This window comes from Macaca nemestrina, chromosome X (genome assembly GCF_043159975.1).
Source record: "Macaca nemestrina isolate mMacNem1 chromosome X, mMacNem.hap1, whole genome shotgun sequence".
Taxonomy (NCBI): Eukaryota; Metazoa; Chordata; class Mammalia; order Primates; family Cercopithecidae; genus Macaca; species Macaca nemestrina.
Window position 1 is genome coordinate 47,130,803 of NC_092145.1, and position 14,165 is coordinate 47,144,967.

Here is a 14,165-nt window from a genome sequence, read left to right on the forward strand (position 1 = left end):
ACTTATAAATGAGAACATGTGGTGTTTAATCCATCCTATTTTTAATGAATTTCAAAGTAAATGGTAGACAAGAGTTCACTTACTCCTAAATCCTATAGCATGCCTATCTTTAATTAGACTTCAATATTTGTTTGCAGTTTTTTCTCTTTATACAAAATTTACATACAGTGAAACACATAAATCTTAGGTGCATGTTTGCTGAGTTTTGACAAATGCATACTTGTATGCAATCCAAACCTCTATTCAGGTATAGAAAATTACTATCAACTCAGAAAGTTCCCTCCTGCTCATTCTCTGTCAATCTCTGTCCCAATTCACTCCAAAGGCAACCACAATCCTGATTTTTCTCTATTATGCCAGTCCTAGAACTTCAGGTAAAGGGAATAATATAACCTCTAGCCTTTTGGGTCTGGCTTCTTTCACTTAACACAGTGATTTTGAGATTCATCCATATTGTTTCATATATCAGTAATTTGCTACTTTTTATTGTAGGCATTTATTCCACTGTTTGAATCTATCAGAGTTTATCCTTGTATCATTGGACAACTGGAACATTTCCAATTTTTGACTATTATGAATAAAGTTGCTATGAACATTCTTGTACAGTTCTCGTGGACATACATATTTTCCTTTTTCTTGGAAAACTGCCTTGCTTTTTGAACTTGGTAAAAACTTGCCTCTCTAGGGCCCACAAGGAGCACCCGGATCTCCTGGAGCTGTAGGACCTGCAGGATCACCAGGATTACAAGTAAGATCAATTTAAGCTTAGTGTGTGATCACAGTATTCACATGACTGTTTTCCCTATCATACTATGGATTCAATGTAAGCCTGTGTAATTTAGTTCCTCCTGGTGATCAAGGGCAACCTCCATTCTTGGAGGGTTAAAGTAAAGCGTGCTCTTGCCAGGAGCTATTGGAGTTATTTATCAGAGTCTCTCTGACCATCCAATCTGTGTTTCTAAAGCCTCCCACCGTAGCTCAACCCGAAGTATAGCCCAGGGATGGCAGATCCCTGACACATTTATTGCCACCTTCCATTTCCTCACTCATGACAAATATTGCAATTAATCATACTACCATCACTATCACCCACCCTGAACACTGAAGAAGCTTCAGATTCCTTCCTAACACTGCATCTTGGGCAGCTCTACCTACCTACCTATTTTTCTGACACAAAACCTGTTTATCATCACTGGTAGAGGAAGAGCATAGCCAGTCATCTATGTGGTTCTAGGAAAGCTGTGTCCCCAGATTGTTCTCTCCAGTGCAAGAAATACCACTACTCAGTACTTTGGCTTAGTTTCACCAAAGGTCATCATTTTAAAATTTCTGGCCTGTTGGGAGGAATGACACATGAAGTCTTCACTACCTTAGCATTAATGGGATTACCAGGTCAATTTGGGGGATTTCAAAGTAGATAACAGAGAACCACAGGAAAGACAGTTATAATCTACTATGCCAAAGCAGGAAAGAGGACTAAGTTACTGGGGAGTGGCTCTCAACAATTCTTTTGACAGAAACTAACAAGTGCTAACTCTTTTCTTTCTTATTTTTCTGATTTTTTAAAAAATCTAGGGTCCTCCAGGGCCTCCTGGTCCTCCTGGTCCTGATGTAAGTATACTTTGTCTTGGGGAATTTTGCTTCCTACTCCTAAGTACTCTGGATTTCCCAGAGAGATACTGGTTTGGTTAACCCTACTTTCTGGTAAAAAAGATTGCATTCCAATTTAAGTTCCCAGAGCTTATTTAGTAATTGATTTTGTTTTTCCTCCCTAGGGGAATATGGGGCTAGGTTTTCAAGGAGAGAAAGGAGTCAAGGTAAATAGCTTTTAAAAAATACAATCTGCATTCCATATGCTGCAAGAAATGTGTCTGATTACACACATGTGCCTGCTTGTGTAAGAGGATTTGTTTTTTCGCCTTGGGAAATGAGCATTTAGATCCTCTGGTGGGATCTCTTGAGGGCTGCATGTATACATGCCACACATGGGCTATTGTGGTCCTTTTCCCTTCAAGATATTGTTATTCCCCTGCTTCCTACCTGTGAAAGGTATATGTCTTACAAACATATTCCCTTGAAATAGATTCTTTCTCTTCCTTCCATCTGGGTCTTTCCTTGGTGTTTTGTGTATTCTGTTGCCTTCTCTTTCCTTGTCTCTGATTCCCCTCTTCTCTCTACCCTTTCTCCTCCTCACCGTCCTCCACTTCCTCCTCCTTTTCCTTTTCGTCCTTCTCTCTCTCTCTGTCTCTCTCTCTCTCCTCTATCTCTCTTCTTTAACTTCTCTTTCACCATTCTCTTTTATTTCCCTCCTTCTCTCATTTCTCTCTCTACAAATTGCATTGTGATTTCAGAGCCTCAAGCGAGGCTGAGAACTTGCCATTCCCACCCTTCTCTCACAATTGTACTGCTTTCTGAAGGAACAACTCTTGCCTCCAATGTTCTAACGTGGACGTCATTGCCTCTGCTTGTGCTCTTCGCAAGGATTAGAACACTTAGAGTCGGGTCATTGTTGCCAAGTGGTAGTCATTCACCTTGTTCTGATTCCTTTTTTACTCTCTTCTAAACATCCTTTCATACCAACCATGAACTTAAAGTTTCCTTCTATCCATCTTGCTCTTCCCTCTGCAGTGCTGGTATGAAATTCATTGGTCAGGCTTATAATTCTTCTCACCCTTTGGCAATGAGAGTTTTGTTTCCTCATTGGCATGAGGGTGAAGAGGCCAAAGTAAGAGACAGTTTATTTGTGAGTTACATCCAGAGGACAACCCCTCCCTCTAGAAAAATGGTCGGTGTAATTTTCACTTTGCTTAATGTTCCATTTGATCTTACAGGGGGATGTTGGCCTCCCTGGCCCAGCAGGACCTCCACCATCTACTGGAGAGCTGGAATTCATGGGATTCCCCAAAGGGAAGAAAGGATCCAAGGTAGTGAACATTTGAGAATAGGAAAAATTAATAAACTTTTTCCTATAATTATAAGAACTTTAATAACCAGACAATACTGGAAGAATAGAGGGTTCTGGGTAATGGATTTTTGTTTAGAAGTGAAAGTAAAAAGGCTTCTTTGTTTTGACCCTTATGAAAAGCTTTCTTAAAAGACGGAGTATGTTTCTTGGTGTGTAGGTAGGAGTGTACCTGGACATCTGAGTATTCATTTAAGCGCTATTTTCTCTGTTTTAGTGTTGCAGATTCAATTTTTGATATACTGAATAACTTAAACATTAAATAGTTGTGTTTTTCCTCCTAACTCCCAACCCTCTCAATATTTATGGTGTCCCCAAAGTACTGTGACAGAACACATAGGGTATGAATGGTTGCTCTTAAATTATCTTTTTAAAGAAGTTATTTGCTCTTAAAACTTGACCCTGAAAATAGGATATACTGTCACCAAGTGGTGACAAGAGATGCCCTAATTTACCTGATTTGAACTACCAAGGCTTACGCTATAGACTTGTTTAACTGAAATATTTTATGATCTGTATTTTTATGTGAGTCACTGTATACTACCTACATGGTTGTAATTGAATGGTTGTGTACTGTTAAGGTGTGCAGAGATCTTCCAGTAACTTGCATTTCCTGCCAGGGTTCCTTTAAGCTTTGTGATTCTGTTCCCATGGCCAAGGGGCCTAGGCAGGGAAATGTGTTTAGTCTCCTTTCTTTAAATTTGTCTTTGTGGAAGCAACAACTCCAAGCCCCTCCGGGTTTATAGGAACTAGTTGTTGATTTGGGAATGGTCTGGCAGCATGAAAGAGATTGTCTGCTTCCTCAACCATTCCCAAAACTTAAGGAGCTTTTCCATGGCACGTATAGATAAATTCACATATCAAAGAATGACAGATCAAATTGTTATGTGTCTCTATCCAAATGGTAATCGTTACCCTTTTCCCAAGACTATGGATTTCTCTGCTGCCTATAATTTTCTATAGGAAATTGTACTGAATAGCTTCTTCCACTAGAAAGAAAACAGACAATCATCCTTTCTGTCTCCCAATTAGCCTCAGTATTTGACATTCTGTTTTAGACAGTTATGGTCCATAATCCTTCTCCCGCAGCAAAGAGTTCCATGAACTAAGACATCCTGGTACAGCTACTAGTTAGGAAGCCTGGGGAATCTGCACCACTCTCTGCTGCCCTAATCTTGATACCTCATTTGTTCCCCACTCCTCAGTCCAAGTACTTGCAGAGAGCCATCCTCCTGTGTGTTCGCTGCTTCCTGATGCTACTTACTAACCTTTGGCTGATTTTCCAGGGTGAACCAGGGCCTAAGGGTTTTCCAGGCATAAGTGGCCCTCCAGGCTTCCCGGTAAGTCTCTCTATTTGATCAACATATATTCAAGGGTCTGATTGGACAAAAGCTGTAGCAATAGAAGGCTAACAGAAAGACCTCTTCCCATGGATATTGTAGAGAATGCCACCATCTTTATTATTAGAAGGCATTTAAGGAGATGTTCTTGTTTCTTAAACACATGGAGATGTAAGCATGGTTCTCCATGAGGCTGTGTAACTTAGAGGTTATTAGCTCAAGCTCTATAGTTAAAACAGACCTAGGCCTGACTTCTGATTTTGCCAGTTTCTAACTATGTGAACCTGGACAAGTTTCTTAACTTTTCTGAGCCTCAGTTTCCTAACCTACAAAAAAGGGGAGAATGTTAGGGTGGTTATGAGGATTAAATGAGATAATATGCATGAAAAGGGCTTACTACATGTCTAGCACTTATTATTCAGTTAATGGTAGCTAATCTTAGTAATCCTACCTTCACTTTCATATCTGCCTTTCTAGCTTAGATTCTTACACTCATCAGTTACCTTTAGAGGGTCCCTATGTGCCAGGCATTCTGCTGGACTTGGAGGTTACAACGGTAACTAAGTAAAAGTCCCTGTCCTTGAGATTACATTCTAATGGAGGAGTGAGGGAAAAAACAAACAAGAAACCAGCAAACAGATAAATCTATAACAAGTTCATATACTGGCGATATATAAAAGATGAAAGAAGGGTAAAGTGATGAAGTGTGGATGGGGAACAGGGTGGTCTACTTGGGACAGAGCAGTCAAGAAGGGCCTTTCTGAGGAAGTGATGTATGAGGTAAGGCCTGCATATTATGAGGGAGCACGTCTTGTGAAGATCAGAAAGAGGGTTTAAGGCTGAGGGAACCGTAAGTGCGAAGACCTTGAGGTTAAGAAAGCCTCAGTACTTTTGAGGAACAGTAAGAAGGTGAGTAAGTGGAACAGAGTAAGCAAGGCCAATAATTCCAGACAGAGAAGTCAGAACCAGATCTTCGCTACCTTCATAGGTCAATGCAGTTTTTTTATTTTTAATGTAATGGGAAGCCATTCAAAGGCTCTGACTTGTATTTTTAAGATCACTGTGGCTGTGGGAGGAAGGGGAGAGGGAATGGGAAAGGTGGAAGAGCAAACACAGAGGGTATGGCAGTAGTCCAGGCAAGAGATAGTGGTGGTGACTTGGACTATAGTGACAGCAATGGACTTGGAAATAAGTGGATAGATTCAAAATGTAAAAATGTTCAAACTTGTTATTAGGGAACATTTCAAACATTTACAAAAGCAGAGAGAATGTCATAATGATCCCTCGTGTACCCATCACAGAGTTTCAATAATTAGCAACTTATGGCCAATCCAAAGCAAATAATAGACATATCATTTCATCACAAATACCTCTGAATATTTAAAAGGTAAGGGCTTTTTAAGACATAGTGACAGTATCATCATCAGTAATTTGTGATCAGTGATTAATATCAGTTAACAAGGCAGAATTCAAATTTTTGATTGTCTTATAGGTATATATATTTTTTTACAGTTGCCTTGTTTGAATGAAAAGCCAGACAAGAACAATGCATTACATTTGTTTAATGTGTCTTTTAAATCACAAGATATGTTTTGAAAGAGCTGACAAGATTTTCATGGATTGGGAATAGAGATCAGGTGGAAAATAGATGAATCAAAGATGATTAGGCCTGCCTGTCCTTGCTGGGCCAATGGGGATAGATGATTCCATTCCCTCCCTACAGTACTTTGAAATAGTTTGGGTCTCTCTGGGTGGCCAGAAAGCAGAGCCAGTGGAGCCAGTGGCACAGGTTCCTTCCATGATGATTCTTATTACTCCATAGAAATAAAGGGGGCATGGAGAATCATCTGTTCAATGCACTTGATTTTAATCACCTCTGTATCTAATGAACCGGAAAGGAAGAGAACCCTAGTGTTGGAGACAGAACACCCAAACTTTAGACCCAGCCCCTGCTCTGGGACTTTGGCAAGTCACTGAACCTCTCTTTATATCTGTAATTTGACAATGGTCATATTTATATTTTTTATTGGTAGAAAATATTTCTACATATTTATAGGGTGCGTGTGATATTTTGTTACATGCACAGACTGTGTAATGGTGAAGTCAGGGTATTTAGGATATCCATGACCACAACATTTATCATTTCTATGTGTTGGGGACATTTTAAATCTCTCTTCTGGCTACTTTGAAATATACAGTACATTGTTGTTAACTATAGTCCCCCTACTCCACTATCGAACACTAGAACTTATTCATTCTGTCTAACTGTATGTTTGCACTCATTAACCAACCTCTCTCCATCTCTCCCCCCACCCCACTCTCACACCCTTCCCAGCCTCTGGTATCATTCATTTTACTTTCTACCTCCATGAGATAAACTTTTTTAGTTTCCACATATGAGTGAGAACATGCATATATCTACTCTTTTAAGACACAACTAATAATGTATGCAAAGTTTCTTTAAAAAATATAAGGCTGTCCTGTTCAATAAGATAACCACCAGCCATGTGTGGCTACTGAGCCCTTGAAATGTGGCTGATCTGAAATCAGATGTACTGTAAGTGTAAATTACACACCAGATCTCAAAAACAGAGTATGAAAAGAAATCTAGAATATCTCAATAAGATTTTTTACTTTGATGTTAAAATGACAATATTTATTATATATTTGTTTAAGTAAAATATATCATTTAAATGAATCTCTGTTTACTTTGCTTTTTTTAATGTGGCTACTAGGAAAATGAAAATAACATAGTAGGTCACATTATATTTCTATTGGACAGTACAGATATAAAGTACTTTGCAAGTGAGTTTGGGAATAAGGTTTTCACCTTCTTTGTAGAGCATTTCACATAGATTCTAGCCACCTGGCATTGTCCCTGTGAGGTAAGCAAGGTGAGCCAGGCTTATCTCCCTTATACTGATGAGGAAACTACAGCCTCAACGGGTGAAGAGATTTGTCCAGAATCACGCAGCTAGTTATTAGCAGAGCTGAGATTGAAATTCAGCTTTCTTGAATTCTAGCCAATTTGATGGCTTTTTCCCCATACCATACTGCCCCCTACAGTCCAGTTTGTTCTAATCCCAGGCGTGGTGGGTTTTTTGTCTCTAAATCTCTACAAAGGATTTTATGATCTCCTCCGGTGTTATTGGCTTCACTGGCTCACACTGCCTCCCTCCCCTTCCCTTCCACATCCGAACCGAGAGTATTTCCCCTGCTGCAATTTCAACCCATTCCCTTTAGTCCTGTAAAAGAAAGAGACTGACGACAATGCAGGATGATAAATTGCAGTACCATTTCAAGCTCAGTATTTCCAGTGTTTCAGAGTGTGGGCTGAAAAATAGAAACCCCAGTTGATTGTAAAGACATCAAAGCTGGAAAATAACCCCTTTACATAGAACAGCATGTTTTCATAGGGTGGGAATTAAGAAACCAGAATTCTCAGCCCACTTTGGCACAGATTCAAAGTGTGACCTTGGCCAAATCAGGTAACTCCTTCACAGTCCTAATATCTCTATCTGTTTAATGGGAACATTCATAGGTAATTTATATGAATGCCTTATGACAGAAAAGTTATGAGGAGAAATGTGGTAATGTATTTGTGATACTCTGGACCTTTCAGAGGAAATGTGCTTCTCAAATCCAAAGCCTTCACATCAGCTTTCAATTATCCACACTTACTGAGAAACAAGGCAGCACTGAAGACAGAAATCTCTATGGAATCCAAAATGTTCCTTTTAACTATTTGTTTTCTTCCTGTATGAGTCCAAATCTTTGTAAGAGACGAAGTGCCCAACCTGAGAGATTTGCCCCTCACCTTCTTTCTCTTGGCCCCTCTGCAGTGACCAAACATCCCTGATTTTCTGGCTCAGTCCTCACCTCACACATTTTATCCCATTGTCTCGAGCAACACGCTCACACTTGTAGGCCACAGGTCTTTCCATGGAGGTCGTCAGAGAGAATTGTATATCCATGTGCCCTCTGTCCAAGGGACTAGCAAACACAGGGGAAGGCGAAAATGGAACAGATGAGGGGAGGGATAAGAGAAGAAACTGGCAAATCCTGAGGTAACTATTGAGTAGGAGTAACTACTAGGTAGGTGGGGTTCTTCAATTGAGCCTCCTCAGAACCGAAAAGTATCAGGAATCCGGAGCCCAGGAGAGCAGGCCCGGAAACAGTTAAGCTAGCTCCAGTGAGGCTTTCTAGGCCATGGGTAAGTAGGAGTGTGGGAGCAGCATTTGCAAGATTACTCATGAGGAGGACTGACTGTGACAGGGCCAGTCCCAGGGCATCTTGCTAGAACAGCTTGTTCAGCAGCGTCCCTGTACAGTGCCTCCCTATTCTTGGAGACAAGTTGAACCTACAGCACAGCCAGTGTCTTGCCAAGCTATTTATCTTTTGTTGGCTCTAACCCCCACCCACAAATTTGTCTTTGTTTTCCTTTTTACATTTTTTAAACATACTTATTTTTGTTCACACTATAGCACAAGCTCTCAGGCCCTCTGAGAAAGCAAGACTCTTCTGCTTTCTGGAGAAGTAGTACAAGGCCCCCTTATATTTATAACTGAGGGCAAGACAGATGGGGGCACAAGATGGTTCCTGAACATTCTTTCCTTCACCCTTTGCAACAGTTTTGTTCCCTAGGTCATTATTCCATTCAGTTCAACAAGTATTTACTGGACCACCTTGTATGTGTTCAGACTGTAGTAATGGGCCTTGGAGAAAGATAAAAGAGAGTGTAATATAGGCCTCATGCTTACAAAACTTTCATATGCAACCAATCTTTGCACTTTAAGAGTTTGGGGCAGCACGGGCCGCCACAGATTTCATGGACAGGTGAGAGAAGGCTTCTTGAAGTGTTTGACCTCAGAAGCCGACAGACATTCCACCAAGTCGCAGCATGCCTTGGTTTGATGCAGAAAAACTAATATTTTAAATAAGTTTGCATTCAGTTTAACCCACGAGCCTTTCACATTAGAAGTTTAATGTAGCATGAAGGCTGAGCTATTTGATGCACAGTTATATAAATGCAGAAAAGAGAACAGGTAAGTACGGGACCAAAGCCTGCTTTGAATTGGATCCTACACACACACACACTCTCCTCCCAATAAAAAGACAATGAAAACAACCCACATTAAAAAAACAAAAACATGACTAGCCAAAAGGAAACAAAAATGAAAAACCCTGGGCCCAGAAAGCCAAGGGGTGCTCAACCAGCTTTCAGTACTCATGGGAGCGCACTGAGTATGTATGTAAAAGGAAGAAAAAGCTACAAATGGGATTTGAGCAGGTGAGCCAGGTCACATTAAAGGGACAACAGATGTTCCACAACATTTAGTGTCTTTCCTTCATTGCCTCCTTTACTTTCACAATAAGCCAAAATGTTGTTTGCTAAATCTGTGCTCCAAAAAGTACAATTTTGAACAACAGCGCAGTGGCCTCATTTAAGTTTTCTGTGAAAAACTTTGTCCACTTTAGTAATGAACTCTTCTGTATCTTGGGGGCCCAGACATTTGCCTTGGACCCAGAGGGGAGGAAGTTCTTTCTTACTCACTCTGCTTCTTGGAGTTCCTGCTTTTCCCTAGAGAATCTCCAAGTCATATTCATGGCTACAAATCCTCACCTCCGATGAGCAGGGCAAGAGGGATTGGAGACCATCTCACAGTCCCCTTTGGACTATCTCTAGGGCCAGGCAAGAGCCCTATAGTCCCAGTACAGGAGCTGTAGGGTTTCAGACCATGCCTAGATAGAAATGCTTCTTCCCACTGAAAACAATGTTGTGCTCATTATGTCACCAAAGGGGAAAAGCTCTTGCTCTTCCCCCTAGTATCAGCCCCCAAGAATTTGCATAATCCTCCATTTGTAGGTCAAATAATCAAGTTCCTAAATGATAGAAGGCAGCCTGTTCTAATGGAAAGGTTCCCGGAATGAAAAACACAAGATCTGGCTTTCTCATTCAATTTTAACTCATCCAGATATTGGTTTCCTCATCTGTAAAATCAGCAAGGTTAGATATTTAATCATTTCTATGCTGTTAGCCTATGATACTATAAATACATGGAACAGTGTTGTAGGTGGGGTGGGGGCATTACTTCTAGAACCAAAGGGGGACCTTGAATGAATGGTCCAATTCATATTCAGAACTTACGTGCTTCTCAGGCAGTGACAAGAGACAGCATGGTGAGCCTCCCTAAGGGGAGAATGGAGCTTAATTAAAATAGCCCCCTTGTTTGGATGAAGCCAGGAGACCAATGAGAAAACAAACATTATAACTTGTGGTTTCTTTTTTCATTTAGGGCCTTGGAACTACTGGAGAAAAGGGAGAAAAGGGAATCCCTGGTTTGCCAGGACCTAGGGTACGAACCTGGAATATTACTTGCCTGGATCTGTCAAGTCACCTTGTCCATTTTCTTTCCTGTTTGCTTCTTCATGTTTTGCAACTTAATTGCCACCTAAGCTTCTCGTTTCTCCTCAACCCAATGGCAGGTTCCTAAGACCTCCTTCTTTCTTAGCCCCATTCCCTTGATTGAATCACTCTCTTGAAAAGGAAAGAGGCACCCTCTACTCTAGGTGGCTCCTCAGGCTATTTATCTCCTTGCTGTCATGTATCATTGTCTTCTGGGCTAAAGAATGATATGAGTGTTGCCTTGCTTTCATTCCATTCTATTCTGAGGGAATTGAGCACAGAAGTGGCACAGGAATGGAAGAAAGAGGGCCAAGTGCAACCTTTATAGGACAGAAACAAGCCTGGAAAGTTCTAGAACATAGTGAGTGATGTTTGGAGTCAACAGTTTCCAATAATAATCTCATTTGAAATGGAAAAATAACTATTAGCCTCTCTGATTCCTAGCTTCGGGCACTTCGGTCTTGAGCTAGAAGCAGCGGGCCAAGCTTAGCCTCAAAGAAGTAACATTTTAGAGAATTGCGTTGTTAAGTTGACTATGAAGTTTATTAAGTAAGAGTCCTTTAAGTATTTAGCCATATTTATCCATTACCCTGCCATTTCTTTCTCTACTTTTCCCCCTCCCTTGTCTTGAAAATACATATAATCACCAACAAAGAATGCATTTGAGGTGGAAGACGAGGCCCTCCCATAATCTATTTAAAGATCTCCTGACTTGGAACGAATGCAGACTAAGTATAATACCACCCAACCCTTCTATCAAATTCCACCTACTACTTAAACTGTTTCCATTTATTTGGCTCTTAAAAAATGCTCCATGTGGCTATTTAGCCTGATGGATTAGTGCTTAGAAAGAAGTCAGTAGGCCAGGCGCGGTGGCTCACGTCTGTAATCCCAGCACTTTGGGAGGCCGAGATGGGTGGATGACTTGAGGTCAGGAGTTTGAGACCAGCCTGGCCAACATGGTGAAACCCTGTCTCTACTGAAAATACAAAAATTAGCCAAGCGTGGTGACGCATGCCTATAGTCCCAGCTACTCAGGGGGCTGAGGCAGGAGAATTGCTTGAACCCTGGAGGCGGAGGTTGCAGTGAACCAAGATTGTACCACTGCACTCCAGCCTGGGGAACAGAGTGAGACTCTGTCTCAAAAAAAAAAAAAAAAGTCATTAAGCCAGGTCTAGGAACATTCGCTTACCTGATTTTAGGAGCTGCTAAATCCTGAACTCAGCTGTACAACTTTGTTATATAAGTCTAGTGGCTTTTTCTAGGTAGCCTATTGATTTTTCTAAGGTGTAACTATTTTCTTTACAGGGTCCCATGGGTTCAGAAGGAGTCCAAGGCCCTCCAGGGCAACAGGTATTTTGGTTAATATCATTAAAGCCTTCGTGTATAAAATCCCAATTAAAAGTCCCCCTTGCTTTACTTAACATGGCCAAAGGGAGACATTACTTATAATGCAAATTGTTCATCTCCCTTTTTTTTGGTATAATCTTAGCCACTGTCCTCTTTTCTTTTCACTCAAGAACATGGGTATCCAGTGTCAAGTTCAGTGCCTTGCCATTCCATGCTGTGGTCATACATCTTTGGCATGCTATCAGGGACTAGCAAGGCCAGCCTGCTTGTATCCGTGTCTAGCCTTGTGGCCCTTGTACCTCCTAATATGTAAATTGGCTACTTACTGCCATATTGTCTTCTGGGAGATTTTACAGCTTCCAGAGTCAGATAGAAGCCACACATACCCTGCAATGTCATCCAAGATCCCTGTGCCATTTGCCCTGACTTAATCCAAAGACCAGACCCTCTTATGCTCTCATACTTTCAACTTAGTGGTAACTATGTTTCTGTCACAGGGCAAGAAAGGGACCCTGGGATTTCCTGGGCTTAATGGATTCCAAGGAATTGAGGTAAAGTTGGGAAGTGAAAAATCCAGGGTTGGTAGGTAGAAGGGTGAATTACCACAAATGTCTGTATATAAGATGAAGTATTTTTAATATTTTGACCTTTTAAGTTTCAATTTTTTCTCAAGAAATGCATGTAACCTACTTTGAATACACAAAGCTGCTAATGACCATTTCTTAGATACTACTTGATCGGTGGTAAACTAAGGGGCAGGGGCTGGTGACAGCAAGTCCATCCCACAGATGAGGAAAATTTTATTCATATTGCTTAGAATTGCCAACTGTTGGTTTTATTATTGTTTTAAATTCTCTATAGACAATGCATCCCCTTTTTGCCTACACCTGGGGCATATAACTGCCACCATCACACCCTGGATATGCCACTGTATGTGTTTTTGGTACCTAAGTCTGTCTTTGGGGAGTATTAGAACTCCTTTAATTTCCTCTGCCAGACATCATCCACTAACAAGGGTTGTGATGGTAGTAGAGGCCCAGGCCTGTTAAGAGTGGAAAAAAGTTAAAACTCTGTTCTCTCCTTAGCACTACTTAGGTACAGTCAAGGCCCAGAGCAGACTGTCCTTGAGTAGAGTTGCAAAATAAAATTGGGATCCCCTGTCCTTGACAGGTTTGCAACTGAATGTTAGGCCTCTGGCCTGCTTTGTGTCACCTTCATCTTAAATTTATGGGACTTTGAAATTAACCTATGGACTAGTTAACCCTGAAAATCAGGGTTATAGAAGGAAGAACCTTTCATTTTCCTAGGGATGGGCTTTAATGGCACATAGATCTTGGGTAATAAGGACATGGAAACATTTGTGTTTAATGTACTTAATCTTTGCAGGGTGAAAAGGGTGACATTGGCCTGCCAGGCCCAGATGTTTTCATCGATATAGATGGTGCTGTGATCTCAGGTGCAACTTCTCATTAATTTGAGTAGAAAATAAAGACAGGAAGTTAAATCCTATATCCCCCGTAATTATTAAAGGATACTTAGTTACTCGATTGTTGCTAAACTTGACACACCCAAGAGCCCCTCATGGCTCCTGAACTTGGGTAATAAAGCTAACTCCAATCTCTTGGGCAGAGAAGCCAAGCCCAGCACCCTGTTTTTGTGTTGAGTCCACTAAGCCTAGGATTTGGGTCTGCCTGGGCCTGAATTTGGTGAAAATGGTTCTCCTGGCGATGCTTTGGGAAGGATGGATAACTACCCCCCAGCTGGGCTGACTTCAGTTTGATACTGTGGAATACTCAGGGCCTCATGTAGGTGATTCTATGCATCCTTGAGCTTGACAATTTCATAGGAAGTGGAAAAGTACCTTTGGTTAGGGGAGCAAGCGGCTGAGAGCCCTCAAGAGTATGATGCTTAGAAAATCTGTCTTCATCTCTCCTTGTCCTAGTTATTGTGTGTGCCCAACTCTTCCCTTTACCTTCTCCAAATATTGAGATGCCCAGTATCTCCAGCTACTTCTTGTTTGACCAAAGGCTTCTACTGTAGTTACTCTTCCATGGGTCTTCCCACTTATCTCTCTCCTCTCATCCTCTAAGGCCCATGCCCGGTTTGG

At 41.1% G+C, this 14,165-nt stretch overlaps 1 protein-coding gene across 7 annotated transcripts in view; it reads left to right on the forward strand.

Annotated features, from left to right (window-relative positions):
• LOC105490453 (collagen type IV alpha 6 chain) overlaps positions 1 to 14,165 on the forward strand; it is a 312,047-nt gene that overhangs the window by 242,584 nt on the left and 55,298 nt on the right. For all 7 annotated transcript variants that reach the window (XM_011756089.2, XM_011756095.3, XM_071088636.1 and 4 more), the window contains exons 9-17: positions 686 to 748; positions 1,576 to 1,611; positions 1,776 to 1,817; positions 2,832 to 2,924; positions 4,249 to 4,302; positions 10,599 to 10,658; positions 12,017 to 12,061; positions 12,556 to 12,609; positions 13,445 to 13,514. In XM_011756089.2, coding sequence (XP_011754391.1) covers positions 686 to 748; positions 1,576 to 1,611; positions 1,776 to 1,817; positions 2,832 to 2,924; positions 4,249 to 4,302; positions 10,599 to 10,658; positions 12,017 to 12,061; positions 12,556 to 12,609; positions 13,445 to 13,514 — 517 coding nt within the window. The remainder of the gene's footprint in view (positions 1 to 685; positions 749 to 1,575; positions 1,612 to 1,775; positions 1,818 to 2,831; positions 2,925 to 4,248; positions 4,303 to 10,598; positions 10,659 to 12,016; positions 12,062 to 12,555; positions 12,610 to 13,444; positions 13,515 to 14,165) is intronic.